This window comes from Eleutherodactylus coqui, chromosome 5, assembly GCF_035609145.1.
Source record: "Eleutherodactylus coqui strain aEleCoq1 chromosome 5, aEleCoq1.hap1, whole genome shotgun sequence".
Lineage (NCBI taxonomy): Eukaryota > Metazoa > Chordata > Amphibia > Anura > Eleutherodactylidae > Eleutherodactylus > Eleutherodactylus coqui.
In genome coordinates this window covers 205,852,568-205,869,902 of record NC_089841.1, presented here as the reverse complement: position 1 = coordinate 205,869,902, position 17,335 = coordinate 205,852,568, and the positions used below count along the sequence as shown (strand labels likewise).

At 48.0% G+C, this 17,335-nt stretch overlaps 1 protein-coding gene across 3 annotated transcripts in view; it reads left to right on the top strand.

The window, feature by feature from the left end:
• Positions 1–16,217, top strand: part of NAA35 (N-alpha-acetyltransferase 35, NatC auxiliary subunit) — a 32,925-nt gene extending 16,708 nt beyond the window's left edge. For all 3 annotated transcript variants that reach the window (XM_066604100.1, XM_066604099.1, XM_066604101.1), the window contains 6 exons: positions 1,446–1,582; positions 3,518–3,585; positions 3,927–4,067; positions 5,914–6,036; positions 7,931–8,011; positions 15,907–16,217. In XM_066604100.1, coding sequence (XP_066460197.1) covers positions 1,446–1,582; positions 3,518–3,585; positions 3,927–4,067; positions 5,914–6,036; positions 7,931–8,011; positions 15,907–15,966 — 610 coding nt within the window. In that variant the 3' untranslated portion in view covers positions 15,967–16,217. The remainder of the gene's footprint in view (positions 1–1,445; positions 1,583–3,517; positions 3,586–3,926; positions 4,068–5,913; positions 6,037–7,930; positions 8,012–15,906) is intronic.
• The last annotated feature ends 1,118 nt before the right edge of the window (positions 16,218–17,335 follow it).

The window sequence follows — 17,335 nt, the reverse complement described above, 5'->3', positions numbered from 1 at the left end:
GCCTTTTCAGTATAAAAGTACATATAAGAGGGGTTTTCTGGGACTTAAATATTGATTGCCTATCCTTTAAAACAGATCAGCAATATCAGATCGGTGCAGGTCCAACTCACAGCACCCCTGTTGATCGGTTGTTTGAAGAGGCTGTGGCAGTTTGGTGAGTGCTGCGGCCTCTTCCTTAAACTGTGATGCCACAATCATTGGTCACATAGCCTTTGTGCAGCCCATTCAAGTGAATAAGACTGAGTTGCAGTACCAGACACATCCATTACAAATTAAACGGTGCTGTGCCTGGTATACTATGAAAAGGCCACAGCACTCAACTAAGTGAACACTGTAGCCTCATCAAACAGCAGCTCTGTGTAAGTGCAGGAGTTGAACCACCACCAATTTGATATCCTAAGCATAGGTAATCCATGGAAACCAGACATGAACGGGACACTTACCATGGCCTGTAAGGTCCTTTTAGACTTAAATCCAATTTTAGGGATAACCCCTTTATTACCTATCCATAGGAGACAAAAGTGTGATTTGGTGAGGGTGTAGCAAGCATACAGAAGAGGGGGACACAGGACTCCCCTTCTCTAGATTGGTGGGGTCTCAGAGTTGAGATCTCCACCAATCAGACCTTTATCACCTATCCTAAGGATAGACAATAGTCATTTTTGGCATAACCCCTTTAACTCAGGTGGGTGTCAATAGCACTGTTTTTTGATAATCTAATATTTTGAGGCAATACATGTGGCTGCAGGATGTCCTGAGAGGTCATTGTCCCTTGTACCAGTACTAGGGGTGACTGACTATCATATGCGATGGCTCCCATTATACCAGCAGGTGGCAGTGTAACGCTCCACAACAAAGGCAGGATTGAGGCGTTCACCCCTAGGTCCCCCGACACGAACACGGCCGTCATCAGTGTCGAAACTAAACCCGAATTTGTTACTGAAGACAACTTGGTTCCACTCCGTAGCGTCCAGTTTCTTAATTTACAACACCACCTCAAACAGAGGTGACGGTGGGTGTTAAAGGCTGTATATGTAATGGGAGCCGTGAGACCAAATGTTCCTCGGCTAAGTGCCTGGAAATGGTTCTGACAGACTCGGGGGGGGGGGGGGGGGGGGGTTATGATAATGGTACCATGTCTCTGGATGGTGGACAATGAAACAGTTGGAGCTGCAGGTGCTTCTCGGACGAACCTCTCTACTGATGGTCTGTAGGGTGTCCTGAGCCTGGTCGCCTTGTGTGCCCTCCCTCCACTGGTCCAAACACCTCCTAACGGTTTTGCAGCAGAACTACTTTACTTGATGCTTGATTTCCTTCTTGACAAAGCGTTGCACATTAGTAAGGAACATAATGTTTTACTGAGTAACGAAAATGCTTAAAGATTCCAGGAATAGGAAGCCGTATTCTTCTTGATGGCCGCCTCACAACTAAATGTTTGTATCTAGGTATCTTTCTGAATTCCTTTATGCTTGGCTGATGTCCACACTTAGTCGGGCAGATAGCTCCCAGATGGCAGAAGAGCGCATTATGGAGGAACAGCAGAAAGGACGCAGCAGCAAAAAGACGAAGAAGAAAAAGAAAGGTACTCTTGTTTCTCAGTAATTGGTAACAAATTGTGACTGACATTTGAAATGTTCGTCAGCCCTAAGCTTTCCCTTCTACCTCTAATAACTAACTAACCAGAGTTTTAGCTGCCAGATGTTCGGTAATGAGCTGATTGTCGGTGAACAAACCTCTTTGAGGCTGGGTTCACATACTTCAGCCACATTGTGGTAACGGTGCACTTATGTTGCATCCTAAACCGCTTTGATATGGAGATGAGGTTTTCAAGTGGACGGTGCTTCTTAGCTGCAGTCCAGTTGAAAAGCACTCCGATCTCAATTTTTGTGTGGTTTTGTCCACAGAGCATCGTGAGAAGTCGGCATGGATGAAAGTGTGTGTGTGTGTGTGTGTGTGTGTGTGTGTGTGTATATGTGTATGTATACATGTTATATATTGCTCAAAAATTAAGAGCGCGCGTAAATCACAGATCGGATCTTGATAAACAATAGACATGCTTAGTGTTAATCTGCTTTCATTTGTGAAGCTCAAGTCGGGCCCTCATGCCACCCTCATGGAGTCTGTTTCTGACTGTTTGAGAAACGTGCAGACCAGTAGCCCGCTGGAGATAATTTTGTGTGGCTCTGGCTGTTCTCCTGTTCCTCCTTGCACAAAGGCATAGATATTGATGCTGAGATGATACCCTTCTGCTTCCCTGTCCAGCTCTCCTCGTGGAGCAGCCAATGTGTCAGGACTCAAACCCAGGAGCTTCTGTGCTCCAGGCAGCAGCTCTTCCTGCTGCTCTTCCAGCCCTTTGGATAGCTCCCCTGCATAAACCTGGTTCAGTTCCTTGCCCCTGAAATCCAGTTCCTGTTTCCCTGTTTGTTTCCACCCTGTTTTCCTAATTAGACGCCCTATATAATAAGCATGGCGTCTTCCTCATCGCATGACTATTAAGCTCCAAGCTAATCATCTTCCTGCTCCTCCGTCCTCAAATAGCTGCTCATTGTACCAAATTGTGGCTTTCCCTGACTACGCTACCTGCCTGCTCTTGTACTGTGAACTGATATTACCCATGTATGACCACTGGCTTCTTGTGACCACACTACCGATCCTCACCGGTTACGACAAAGCAACTCCAACCCAGAACCGTATTGTTACAGCATGTTTAGTATCTGCACCATACTTTTGAGACTGCTGCGAGACATAGCAAATTCTTCTTGCGACAGCATGTATGGATACTGCATTGTGGAGGAGCAGGACTACATGTGCAACGTGATTGGGCTGCAGGTACCGGGTCATACTACCAGTAGTGACAAGGACACCAGCAAAATTGGAGAACAATCAGGAAAGATAAGAACAGAGTGATTGTCTGCGGCCACCACCTGCAAGAGCATTCCCTTTTTTGGAGGCGCTCTTGCTGTTTTCCTGTGCGCCTGTCGTTGCTTTCATTTGCACCAAAGCAGTAGAAATTGATTCACAATCGCGTGTTTCCTAAGGCTGCCATTCACACTAGGCGCTTTTGAAGCGTTTCTGAACTACAGCGAAAAACATAGAGCATGTGCTTTTTTAAGAACTCGATGCATTTTTTCTAAACTGTGTGCTGTTTTTGAAAATTTCATGTAGTGGAGGTTCAAAAATTCTGCAAAAAACACCAAACATGCCAGGTCTGAACGCCGCCTTAGGGGGCCTTCATACATGCAGTTTTCGTTCAGCTTTTTTATGCAGGTTTTGAAGCCAAAACCAGGAGCCCATCCAAGAAAAGACATTTATATCTGTCCATTTTAATTTTTTCTCTCTTTATGAGCCTCGTCTGGTTTTGGTTTCAGAAACTGCATCAAAAAACCTGCGAACGCACCTTTACTGGATCCTACTGGGCTCATTTCCATGACTTTTAAGTGACTTGATAGATCTAAATGATCAAGTGTGTGTGGTGAAATACTGACCCAGTAATGAAGCCTTTATTTGAATGTTTCAGTTCGCCCATTGAGCAGAGAAATAACTCTAAGCCAAGCCTACCAGAGCATGTGTGCCGGGATGTACAAGGTGCGTAGGCAACCACTTCTTGGTATGTTTTTGTAACTTGCTCAGAAAGGTCAAAGGCCACATTTATAGTCCTATAGACCTTTTAGTAAAATGATGGGAACGAATTATTTTACTTTCTTAAAATGCATTATGTGAACTTCGTTAATGTAAGATAACATATTTGATCTTTAACCCTTTAATGACAGCCCATGTGTGTTGGTACAGCAGTCATTTCAGGGGCCTTATTCTGCCACACTATAAATCCAGTGCTGCAGAATAGTGGCTGCCGTGTTGGTAGGGGAATATCGACCTCAAACTTACAATGTTTGTTTTAACCCATTTTTATTTGTCTATTTATGTAGACTATGATTGCATTTGACATGGATGGGAAAGTGCGAAAACCCAAGTTTGAATTGGACAGTGAGCAAGTTCGGTATGAGCACAGATTTGCTCCATTCAACAGTGTTATTACACCTCCACCAGTGCACTATTTGCAGTTTAAGGTAGGTTCAATAACCTGTTTAACAGCTCTAATCGCCTTCACTATAGACAATCGACGTGTTAGTTCAGTTGAAAGTAAATCCATCTGCATAAAGAGGGTGATTTTATTAGCATTTATTCTAATCACTGATTTTGCTAGCAGCTGTGCTGCACATTAAAGGGGTTGTTCCATAAGAAGCGCTTATTCCTATCCTGTGGTTAAGGGATAAGTAACTGATCGGTGTGGGTCTCACCGCTGTGACCACCTCCCCACTCCTACTGATCATGAGAATGTGGATCCCATTTGTCCCCAAATAAATGGAGTGGTCAGACCCACATTGATCAGATGCTTCTCCCTATGGATGCTTATCGGCTATTGTGGATAGAAGAGAAGTACTTTTTATGGGAGAACACTAGAGATGAGCGAGGTTCGGGTGCGGGTGGCGGGCAGGGAGCTGCGGGGGAGAGCTGGACGGAACGGAGGGGAGATCTCTCTCTCCCTCCCTTTAGTCTCGAGCGGGCAGGTACTCGCTAAAGGCAATGCTCGCTCGAGCAATTGCCTTTTAGCAAGTATACTCGCTCATCTCTAGAGAACACCTTTTAGGCCTCTTTCACACAGGTGACAGTCGTGCGATTTTGTCGCGTTGCTACAATGCTACAAATCGCATGTATGTGAAGCCCATGCTTTCCTATGGGTTAATTCATACATGATATTTTGTAGCATGTGACACCCCGACACAAAAACCTCACAGGTCCCGCGATATGCCTGCGACTCGTGAGTTTTTGTAGCCCGTGTTTCACTATGGAGCCTTCCTATCTATTGCATCGCACGAAAACGCGATTTTCATGCGATGCAACTTTGACAGTAGGTAATCCTTCTGTCAAAGCCCTAATCTAAGCTCTGGCTGCATAAAAAAAAATAAAAACAGTATACATCACCTTAGAAGCGCTGTCAGCCCAGCCGCACCTTCTTCCTGGGTCCCCGGCACTATTCTCCTTCATCTCTTCTGGCTGGCAAATGAAAAATCTCCTCCTCCTGGAAACGCTGCCTCTGATTTGCTGACGCTTAGCCAATCACAGCCATTCGAGTGCTGACTCTGATTGGCTAAGTGTCAGCCAATCACAGCCAGCGCTTTCAGGAGGCAGGGATTTTTCAGTTCCCGGCCAGAAGAAATCAAGACGACCAGTGTCGGGGACCAGAAAAAAACTGCAGCGGAGCCCCGAACAGCACTTCTAGGTGAAGTATACTTTTCCCCCCCCCCCCCCCTCTTTCTTCTGCAATTAGGGACGATTTTCTTGCGCCAATGTTGTGTCGCCTGTGTGAAGAAGGCCTTGGTGTAGCAAATGCTATGCATAGACTAGATAGCTTCAGTCACGTTCCAGAAGCCACTAAAGTGTATTTACTGATGGACAGTTATCTTTTCACTCTTTTAAAGGGACTGTCCGCTCCTATGAGCATGTAAACTGAAGTTATGGGCTCATAGGTGCTGGAGCTTGGAGTCCAGAGTTGTCGCTCTCACAAAGCTTCTGTTCCTTACATACAACAGACTATTTGTGCGCCCTCATAAATATTGGAGCAATCCCCTTCATTATGAGGGTGTGCATAAGCAGTCTCCTGTGTACAGGGAGTGGCAGCTTTATAAGCAGACAGCAGGGGAATAAGGAGGAAGGTGAGGGTAGGAATGGCCTCCCTGGACTCTGTGCCCCAGCTCCTACAAGCTCATAACTTTACTTTAGCGGAGTTCATAGAAACTGTTGGAGTCCCTATAACTTTTTGGCTGTATTGCATAAGTTCCATATTAACTACATTTTTGCCTAATTAACACTTTATAATTCTTATGTAATATTTCTCGCTCTTACGACTCCTAGGAAATGTCTGATTTAAACAAGTACAGCCCCCCTCCTCAATCTGCAGACCTCTACTTGGCTGCAAGCAAACATTTCCAACAGGCCAGAATGATTTTGGAAAACATCCCAAATCAAGATCAAGAGGTAATTCCCATTACAAAGAGGATTTGTGCACTCCAGTAAATGAAATCTCTGTATCCCTATGTCTTTATTAAGATTACCTTTTTTTACTGCTAAAACTTGCATCTCGAATCTTCGGCTCACGGAAGGCACTTGTAATTACCACAACCTGATACCTGCAACAGGTAACACTATCCTCAGTACAGAAACCCCAGTGGTGTGCAGTTTGACTATATAAGGCTCTGCTCACATTTGCCCCTTGCCACTTGCAACATTACAGAAACCCAATGGCCCCCATTATAGCCATTGGGCGCTGCTTATGTCTCATGTTTCTATATTCATTTTGACGTCGGTGTGTCTACTTTTGGTTTCTAAAGAATATCTGTCACCAAAATGCTCCTTTTTGTCCGTTTTTGGAGCAATAACTTTAGAATCGGAAGATAAATATATTCCATACATGTGACTATTATTTTCTTCTATTGGCTATTAATAAATGCCTGCTTATGAATATTTACGAGAAGTTTCCCCCTTGCCCTGCCCTCTTGGGGTATTTTAACATGGTGGAAAGTTCCACAAAGAACGAATCCGCATGTCTTGCATGCGAATGTTTATGTGGATTTGCAGCGATATGGCTGGGGACCTGATATGGGCAAAACTTGCAGCTAATCCACATCCTAATCCTCATGTGAGGCATGGAGATTTACGCATGACAGAATTTTCTGCCACATGTGAAAGTAGGATTCAGCAGTTGTTTGTTTTGACGCCATGTAAAATACTCCTCCTGTATCTGATAAGTCGGGGTCTTCACCGTAGCTCCAGTCTGTGGACTCATTCAGGCGCAAGCCGTGTCTTCAGACTCCTTGAATTTAAAGTAATAGCTACTGCTAAATGGGAAAAAAAACTGTAAAAAGTAAAAAATATATAATTTACCTGAATGCCCACAAGGGAATAAACCAATCCTGAATACAGCCCTAAATATGGTGAAAGACGCACTTGAAAAGAGTTGCCAAGAATAAGAAAAACATGGCCGCTTTCTTCTGAAAACAGCAGCTCCTCTGTCTACAGGCTGTTTGTGAGTTGCTGATTTAGCCTATCCAGTAAAACGGAGCTGAGCTGTGATACCACAAGCAATCCATAGACGGGGGTGGCACTGTTTCTGGCAGAAAGCAGCCATTTTCTTTTTTTCCATCCTGTGCAATCCCTTGAAATCTGAAGGCCCATTTACATGTAGCAATTATCACTCAAGATTCGTTCAAACAACCGAAAATGAGTGATAATAGTTGCATGTAAACGCGGGCATCCTGCAGTTTTCACTTGAACAATTATTTTAAGGTGAACTTAAAATCCATGATTCAGCCGCAGAGAGATAAATTATCTCTCAATAGACCTCAGCTGTTAGCTCCACGGGAGCTGGCAGATAACATTGTAATCTGCCAGCAGCCATGAGCAGAACAATGCAGCTGTGTGCACACGTGATTAATCACACACTGGGTTCTGCAGAGCTCTGCTGGAGGTCCTTTTATATGCAAATGAAGATGCTAAAGTGGTAATGGACATTAGTGTCTATGAACACGTTATACAAATAAATTGTAAAATCTTTGAGTCATTTGAAAGATTCTTTGCGTGTAAACGGGCCTTTACACTGAGAAACCAGAATGTGCGATTTGCTGAGCTAAAGTAGGTGATTTGAAATTTGTGTATGGAGCTGCCTAACATATCAACTACAGTATATTCGCCAATTTTAGGCCACTTGCTACATTTTAAGGGCTTTTATTGGTCTGTGTTTGACTCTGCAAGGACGTATAGGTGCATCCATCAAGATGTGACGTTGATGTCAAGGAAATGTAGTGTAAGCAAATTTAAAGGCACCATCTTGTGGTTTACTAACATTATATATATATATATTTTATTTTTTTAGGTTAATGAAATTTTGAAAGCATCGAAAAATAATATAGTAGTAATGAAGTTGCTTGCTGGAGGCCATAAAAAGGACTCGAAGGTAAGCTGTGAGGGTAACAATCCTGCAGATACGTTTTCACAGGAGGTATACCTCACTATTGAGGTTTTAGGTGACTAATCCATCCTTTAAAGTTTATGTGAACTCTATAGTAGTAGATGATGTGTTCTTAGCCCTAGTCACTGGAATAACTAACGAGGTGCGTGGTCCGGAGCGGCTCAGAGAAAAGACAAGAAGGAACTGCGTCAATGGGGACCTCGACGAGCCAGAATGGAGGCACTCTATAGGGAACTGTATGAGCCAGAATGGAGGCACTCTATAGGGATCTGTATGAGCCAGAATGGAGGCACTCTATAGGGACCTCGACGAGCCAGAATGGAGGCACTCTATAGGGAACTGTATGAGCCAGAATGGAGGCACTCTATAGGGATCTGTATGAGCCAGAATGGAGGCACTCTATAGGGACCTCGACGAGCCAGAATGGAGGCACTCTATAGGGACCTCGACGAGCCAGAATGGAGGCATTCTATAGGGACCTCGACGAGCCAGAATGGAGGCACTCTATAGGGAACTTTATGAGCCAGAATGAAGGCACTCTATAGGGATCTGTATGAGCCAGAATGGAGGCACTCTATAGGGACCTCGACGAGCCAGAATGGAGGCACTCTATAGGGACCTCGACGAGCAAGAATGGAGGCACTCTATAGGGACCTCGACGAGCAAGAATGGAGGCACTCTATAGGGACCTCGACGAGCCAGAATGGAGGCACTCTATAGGGACCTCGACGAGCCAGAATGGAGGCACTCTATAGGGACCTCGACGAGCCAGAATGGAGGCACTCTATAGGGACCTCGACGAGCCAGAATGGAGGCACTCTATAGGGATCTGTATGAGCCAGAATGGAGGCACTCTATGGGGATCTGTATGAGCCAGAATGGAGGCACTCTATAGGGACCTCAACGAGCCAGAATGGAGGCACTCTATAGGGACCTCGACGAGCCAGAATGGAGGCACTCTATAGGGAACTGTATGAGCCAGAATGGAGGCATTCTATAGGGACCTCGACGAGCCGGAATGGAGGCACTCTATAGGGAACTGTATGAGTCAGAATGGAGGCATTCTATAGGGGCCTCTGAGCCAGAATAGAGGCACTCTATAGGGAACTGTATGAGCCCAGAATGGAGAGTCACTATAGGAGTTGCTTCCACTCTTGCAGACTCAAGTCTTCTATGGATTACATGAACAGCTGCCATGTTATACTAGATTGTATCCAGGCAGCTATATACTTAGCTGCACCTTTCCCGATAATTGTTTTGTTGGGAGCTTTACCCACAATGAGTGTCATAGAGCTCCAAACTAAAAGTTGTCTGATAAGGCAACCACTAATAGCCTGTTAGGCAGATCTGCCAATAGCAATTGTGACCGTGAAGCTGTTACTGGATTCTGAGACTGATTTCTTCTGTTTTTGACACAAGAAATTCTGCATTCTGAACTGGTTGGTAAATACATTTTCCCAAAGTTCTGGTGTGTTTTAGTATTGAGGAAAATGATATGCTGCACTTTCACATTACATTAGCTTCAATTATAGCGTAAGGCCAAAGTACAAAATTATTTGTCTAATGGGTAAAGTTTGTTTATTCTCTAAAGTGAAAAATCACAATCCCAACGTACATAATTCAAGTTCAACGGCTTTCTATAGTGTCCGCATTCTGACCGAACCTTCCGTGTTTTAGTGTGTGGTATACAGCATGTTTACAAAATTGTCTAGGCAAAAAGGGACAACCCCCTTTTTGCTTCCCATCATTAGTTAAAACGTCACTTTCTCGTCTGTTATCATTGGGGGACACAGCAAAGACCTTGGGTATAGCTTCTGCCACTAGGAGGCGACACTAAGCACAAAAGTGTTAACTCCTCCCACTAGCTATACCCCTCCTGCAAGCAGCATGCTAGCTCAGTTTTTTGCTTAGTGTCTAGGAGGCCAGGACCGTCTCCTGCTGAGACTATTTTTATTTATTTTTATGTTTTTTCTCCGGAAGGCCAGGGCATAACGAGGAGGCAGGACTCTCCCCGTTAACCCACCGAGGGCGGCGAACAGAGGTGATATGTAGCCCTCTGTTGTCTGCCGGGCCCCCTCTGAAGAAAAAGGCGCACACTCGGCCACCAAACTGAGTGAGTGTGACCCGCCAGCCATAGAGCCCCCCTCATTTATGGTCCGGCATCCACTGCCTCATCAAAAGGCAGGCGATGATGGGGAGAAGCTCTGCTGGAGCCCGGGAGCCACCCTACCTCAGGAAGGAGGTAAGTATGTGGGTTTATTTTGTTATTGCCGCCCGATGTGCGTTGTGCTGCTTGCTATGCTGTCTGCTGCGCTACTTTGTTTCCCGTTGCGCTGCTTGTTAGCTGCGCTGCTAGTTATGCCGCCTGCTGCGCTGTTAGAGGGCGGCTGCGGCTTATGCACACGCAGCGCCGATGTTTATGCTGCGCCCGCAGCTGTTTGGTGGGCGACCCCGCGGCTGTTTGGTGGGCGACCCCGCGGCTGTTTGGTGGGCGACCCCGCGGCTGTTTGGTGGGCGACCCCGCGGCTGTTTGGTGGGCGACCCCGCGGCTGTTTGGTGGGCCCCCGTTTGGTCGGCGCCCGCGGCTTATATGCTGCGGCGGTATGGTGGGCGGCCCTTTTTTAAACCTGGCGCGGTTGTGACCGCAACTGATGTGCTGCCGGTGGCTGCCCGCTTCCAGGACGGCTGCGGCTTATGCACTTCCGGACGGACTCGGCCGCGGCTGGTGTGTTGCCGGTCGCCCGCGGCCATTTTGTTGGGGCCGCCCGCGGCTACTTGTTGGGTGGCCGCGGCTGATGTGCCACTGGCCGCCCATACTGTCCCCTTCACGGCTTCTGTGAGTGGCCGTGGCTGCTGTGCTGCCGGCCGCCGGCGGCTACTTGTTCAGCGACCGCGGCGGATGTACCGCTGGCCTCCCGTGATGTCTCCGCCCGCGGCTGCTGTGCCGCTGGCCGCCTGCGGCTGCTGTGCCGCTGGTCGCCCGCGGCTGATGTGCCGCCGGCCGCCCGCGCCTGTGGGTGACGGCCGCGGCTGATGGCACGGACCCCCCCCCCGCGGCTTGCGCTGCCGGCCGCCCGCGGCTGAGGTTGCCGCGGACCCGGCGCGTGCCTGCTGCTTGTTTCGTGCAGGGGCTCCTCGCGCCGTCGGCCGGGCATGCAGACGCCAAGCGGGCGTTTGAATTTTCCCGCCAAGCGGGCGTTTGAATTTTCCCCGCCGAGCGGGCGTTTGAATTTTCCCCGCCGAGCGGGCGTTTGTTTTTCCCCCGCCGAGCGGGCGTTGGAATTTTCCCGCCGAGCGGGCGTTGGAATTTTCCCGCCGAGCGAGCGTTGGAATTTTCCCACCGAGCGGGCGCCTGGATTTTCCCACCGAGCGGGCGACTACCCTGTGGCGCCCCGTGTCCCGCTTTCCGTAGCGCCACCCGGTGTACGCATAGCGCCGCACAGCCGGTTTGCCGGCCCCACTCTCCGTGTCGGCGCAGGGATATTTTAAAATCGCCTCCAAAGCGGCCACACTCTCGGTGCCACGTGCAGCAGAACAGGCCACACGATTTTTAGAGGTTGTGCACCAGCATCGCCCCCTACAGCAGCGTTGGTCACGTTTCCTGCGTGCGTTGCCGCCGGTCAGGACGGGTGATGGATAACCGTGTCGCACGGCCACCATTGCCTTGCTGCTGAACAGATTGCGTAGCTCGCGATGTTCGGGCATTTGATTGCCATAGGCTGCTACTGTGCGACCCGCTTTGCCCGTAGGCAGCAGCTGACCACTCCTTACGCAATCCTCTCAGCGAAACGGAGGTCGCCGGGAACCCTTCCGTACTACACACAGACTATCGGTGGCTCCCTGGTCGCTGATAGCGCCCCTATTAACCCTTCCATAACAGAAGGAATACCGCACAACTACCCATATCTGCTCCGGACCGGGTTGAGCGTTGCCTGACGGAAGCTCCCCCATTGCCCCCCTGCAGCCAGCAGTACCGCGGTGTCTATGTCCAGGATGACACACGGACAGGGCGGCCAGAGCCACATGCCAGGTGCGCTCTCGCTACAGCTCTATATATCCGGACAACAGTGTGCGAACTCTTGTCAGCATTACTCTGGGCTCGCTGACTGGATTCATCGTTCCCCATGTCGGCTCCGCACCGGGTTGAGCCTTACATGTCGGCAGCTCCCCTGTGGTTCCCCCCCCGCGGTCACATGTACCATAGTGTCCGCGTCCAGGAGGACATGCTGGCGGGGCGGCCAGAGCCACATACCAAGTGCGGTCGCGCTGTAGTTCGAGATTAAGCTGAGAGAATCTCGTCTTACAGATAACAGTATGCGATCTCTTGTCAGTACTCGCACAGGGAGTCTCTGGACTCATTTTTCCTCACGTCTGTCCCGAATCCGGTTGAACTCCTCTACAGACAATCGCACCACAGTGTCCGTGTCCAGGAGGACACGAGGACAGCGGCCGGCAAGGGTCACATACTAGGTGCACTCTCGTTAAGGAACGAGACTACATCCAGCCAGAGAATATCTTGCCCTACGTACAACAGGGTTCAAGGTGCTTGTCGGCGGTACCCTAGGCGGCTGAGACCGGGCGTACTTCAATGCCCGAAGCAGCGCATACACTGGTTTGAGCAGGAGTCAGCTTCGTCCCCTCAGTAGTTTCCTGCACCCTTGGTCGCAGTCCGGGACCGAGCCACATATCAAGTGCGCTTCCTGCTGCTGTTCTGGTCTACAAACTGATTATCAGCGGTACCCCGGCCTTGATGTCAGGCCTGACCGGGTTGCCCTGGCTTTACAGCTAGCCCCCCGCTTTTCCCTGCAGGCAACCAGACCGCTAGGTCCGATGCCGAGATAGCATGCGGACAGGGTCCGGCTAGTACCACATCGGTATGGGGTCTCGCTATTGTACGAGAGTTGCATTCCCCCAAAAATTAGTCACCTTATGGACAACATGTATTGGGCCTTGTGTGGAGCAAGCTGTTAAGGCAGCAGTATGCAGGCCAAAACTCCGTTGGGCTTCCTTCGGTCTGGCTAAGTCTTGTGGTACCCTTCTGAGGAATATACTATTCTCAGGAATTCTGTGAACACGTCGTATTCGCCTCCACCCCACAGAAGCTTACGCTCCAGACGTTTTTCATAACGGCTAGCCTCCCTGGAGTTCCCACCTGCAGCTTCCTACAGGCAGCTTAGGGCGATCTACGATGACAGAAGAGCCGCATACTTTTTAGGCCCCCACCACAGACAGAACTGACGCGGGGCGCCCCTCCGGCGGCGCTTTGTAATGCGGAGTTCGTTTCTTTCGGGCGTTCTCTGAACCACAAGGCATGTGTACTCTCTAGGAATGATTGACTGCTAGTTCTACAGCCGTGTCAGTAGGATGTGGATAGCCCTCTGCAGGAGACAGAGCTCCTGCGGACCCTGGTGGGGTGCAGAACAGGCCACGTTCCTCCCATTGGGGATGGGGAGACTGACCGTAGGAGTGCTCGGTATTCTAAACGGTCACTAGTGTTGGTTCAGGTGTAGAGCGCTGATCCTCAGCAAACTAAGCCCTCCTAGTCGCGAGACTGATTGTATAGGAAGGTAAAACGTCCAATGGGGTTAAGGCGGACAGATCCAGCGACTCGCTGCGATCCTCCTGCATTGTTCTCCCTGCATTATGATTTGCAGGACAGCGTAAGACAGTCCATACTTGTACTGTCTGCAATTTTAGGGTTCCTCCATCCCTACTGTGGAGGTTTCCTCAAAGGGATCAGTGAGTCTCGGACCAGTGTACCCTTGCTGCCTTGTGCGGTCAATTTTTCTGTACCCATTGGAGTCACATGGTTACATTGCATCCCAGCACGGGGCCAGCCCTAGTTGATCACGAAATGGGCAGATGTCCTAGCTAGCCCATGGGGCCATGCAGAGGCGGACGCCGTGGGCATTGTTGCAGAATCATGGAACCAAACTTTTTCCTCTCACGACCCTTTTTCAAGTTACAGCTAATCAGACAGCCGTCGCCATGGACGGAGGCTGTCAGCATATACAGCATCAAAGTCATACGGCAGGCCTTCCAACCGTGGTTAACACAGGAGTCCAGCATGAGATGGTTGCATATCTCAACAGGTCGTTTCTCCACTGGCGTCTGGAGTCGAATGTCCCTTCATCACGGAGGGACGGCATAGGTGAGATCGAATACCTGGAGGTATACGGGACCTGACTTTACAACTAAGACGCCTGGTAGAAGGTCCACAACCCTGATGTTTCGGCGCCTATGGCTTCACAGCTCCATCTTTGGATGCCTATTGGGTACGGATGGTACAGGAAACGGTCGTTATCTACCCGCTGTATGGCCTACCGCCGGTATCAGGATCCACTTCGGTGAGGTATCGGTGGGCACCTTCTCGGTAGTTCCAAGGAACGCTCCAGGGCAGGTTTCTCGGTTGACTACGCCAGAGTACCTCGTGCAGGTAGCATGCTTCAGTCACGCTGCCGGTAATCCCGGCAACTCCGACTGGATCCCTGCGTTTCCAGAGTGGACTCTTTACAATGACTCTGCCTTGCAGCCATTCAGGGCGACTATGCCAGCAAGGTCATATTCTTAGGCCGTATTATTTGGAAGGCATATGCCTCGTCGGAAGCTCCTTGTATGGGTTCTGTTTTTTTTTTTTCTTCCCTCAGAGGGTGGATGGGGCCGTTACTTAGGCCCCTTTAGACTCTGTCTGAGCATGCGGGATACCTAGCCATCCATTAACGCTGGTCGCAGTTGAAGGACGGATTGCTTCCTTACACATGCGACCCCTTATATTTTCCCGCCCCCTTGGGTACTGCTCTAGAACGTCCCAAGGTCTTTGCTGTGTCCCCCAATGATAACAGACGAGAAAACAAGATTTTGTAAGAACTTACCGTAAAATCTTTCTCGTCTTGTTCATTGGGGGACACAGCACCCACCCAGTCTGGTATTGGAACTGTGACGTATACTCCCTAGGGGAGGGTCCTCGGTGCAGTCGCGCACGGTGTTGGAATGAGTTACAGTTCGTGAGTATTGTTGTTGATTATCTATGTTGTATCCTACTGGCTGTTCCTACTGCTTGCACACAAACTGGGCTAGCATGCTGCTTGCAGGAGGGGTATAGCTAGTGGGAGGAGTTAACACTTTTGTGCTTAGTGTCGCCTCCTAGTGGCAGAAGCTATACCCAAGGTCTTTGCTGTGTCCCCCAATGAACAAGACCAGAAAGAGATTTTACAGTAAGTTCTTACAAAATCTTGTTTTTATTTTAGATTAGTAAATAAATAAGAAACTTTCAAATAAAAAAAAGAAAAAGAAAAACATTTGGAAGTTTTTGGTCTCTTTAGTGTTGATGTTTTTTCATATTATTCTGACCTGCTTTCATTAAAAACCTAAAGGAGGATCCCGGCTGCACACTGACATCACTGTGTGCGTCGGGATCAGCACTGCTAGTAGCGCTGCTTAGTGAATACTGGCAGGGGAGTTGGGGCCGCTGCCTGTATTCACCACCAACGAGGTGAATGGCTGACAGCGGCCGCGTGTCAGCGACTATGGCTACACGTGTCCGTGCTGACACACGTGTCATAGGTTCGCCATCACTGCACTAGAAGGTTAGTCATAAATGGCAGATTCCTTTAAAACCCACGTGCCAACAGTGGCATCTCACCAGTGTTGTTTAAAGCGCATTGTAGAGGGACAGCATTAGTCCATATAAAAGAGGTTTTACAACGTCACTTATGCCCTACATATTTGACGTGTGCTTTCCATGCCTGTAATATAACTTGGATGAGCAAGGAAGTGAATTGTGCTTATTTATATATATTCAGCAATAGAGCTCTTCAAGTCAGGTAGATTGTCAGTATCTGAACCTGTGCACATGTAACCTCCTCTCTCTCTTCATGCAGGTACCACCTGAGTTTGACTTTTCTGCACACAAGTATTTCCCTGCTGTGAAACTGGTATAAACAACCAGCTGAGAGACTGTAAGACATTTTACAAGGAGCGTGTTCTGTTTTTAATGTGTGCTGATTTTGGGGCACACATGAAACTAGACTTTTTTTTGTTTTCCCCCCATTTTAAATTTTTTTTTTTTTTTTTTTTTTAAGTGCACTGATTATTTTTATGTAAAAACCACAAAGCGGACAATCTTTGTAAATTGACTGTGTGGGATCTTGTGTTTAAAACACAAATGTTTTCCATTAAATATTTAAAACATTCCAAGTGTCTTCATTCTTCATATTGACAAAGATTTTTTTTCTTTTTTGTATAATTCTTTTGGGGGGTGAGGGGTGGGGGTGGGGTTACAACAAAGGCAGAGGTAAATAAATGCATAATCACGTTGCAAATCATTCGATCTTGTAAACAGCAAGAAACAGTGCCGGCTCTTTTGAAAATACAATAGAATCATCAGAAAAGATGAAAAGCTACAATGAATAAAGCAATTCTATAGTGTGATCACATAGTGAAATGAACAGAATAGAATCTAATGGTTGGGGGGCATCAACTATTTATGGTGGTGGGCCGGGACTCCGTGTAGAACAGTCAACCAGGGGTTCCAGAGACTTGTGAATTTTCCAGGTCCCCTTCTCGTCTGGCGTTTACCTTCTCAAAAGGAACATCTAGTGTTCACTTCATTATGCCACTCTAGGGAGGAGGGGATTCTGCTCTCTCTTCCGTAGCTGAGGATTAGCATTTTAGCTGCACTTATGGGAAATGGGACAATAGATTTGTATTTAACTAAGGCCTGGGGCCTCCATGTTCAAGAGGAGATCTCAGGTGTGAGGGTAATATTAGTTTTGCAGATAAGATCTTCGCTTCTATGACCATGCGGGGAGGAGATCCAAGCATGAAAACCAAATATGGGTGAGTGTGCCGACATTATCTGAGCATCTCCGCCGGCGAATCACGCCGTGTGAAGCTTTCCATAGCATTGCTATGGAAAGTGACGGCCCCCTGTCAACGAGCGGAGAATCATTGCGATTCAGACAGAGTATAATGGGGCCTGAGTAATGGTCTCATCTACCCAACTGGAGGGAGCTCCCGCCAGGTAGGTTCCAACTATGTTACATAAACCTACCCTTATAGTGTTCAGTCAGCAGGCGGTGTGTAACAGTGATTGTGAAAAAGTTGCGCATTTTCTTGTTCTTTTCATGAAGCAAGGTTAATGGCGAGCTGACTGGATTAATTGTATAGGCAGATTTCCAAAAATACAATTCTGCAATTTGATTACATTATTCGCCATAACTGGAAAACCTTATGTAGCAAAAAAAAGCAGATATCATATTTGAATTCAGTGCACTTATGTTACTAGAAGCCGCTTATCGGTTACAAAAA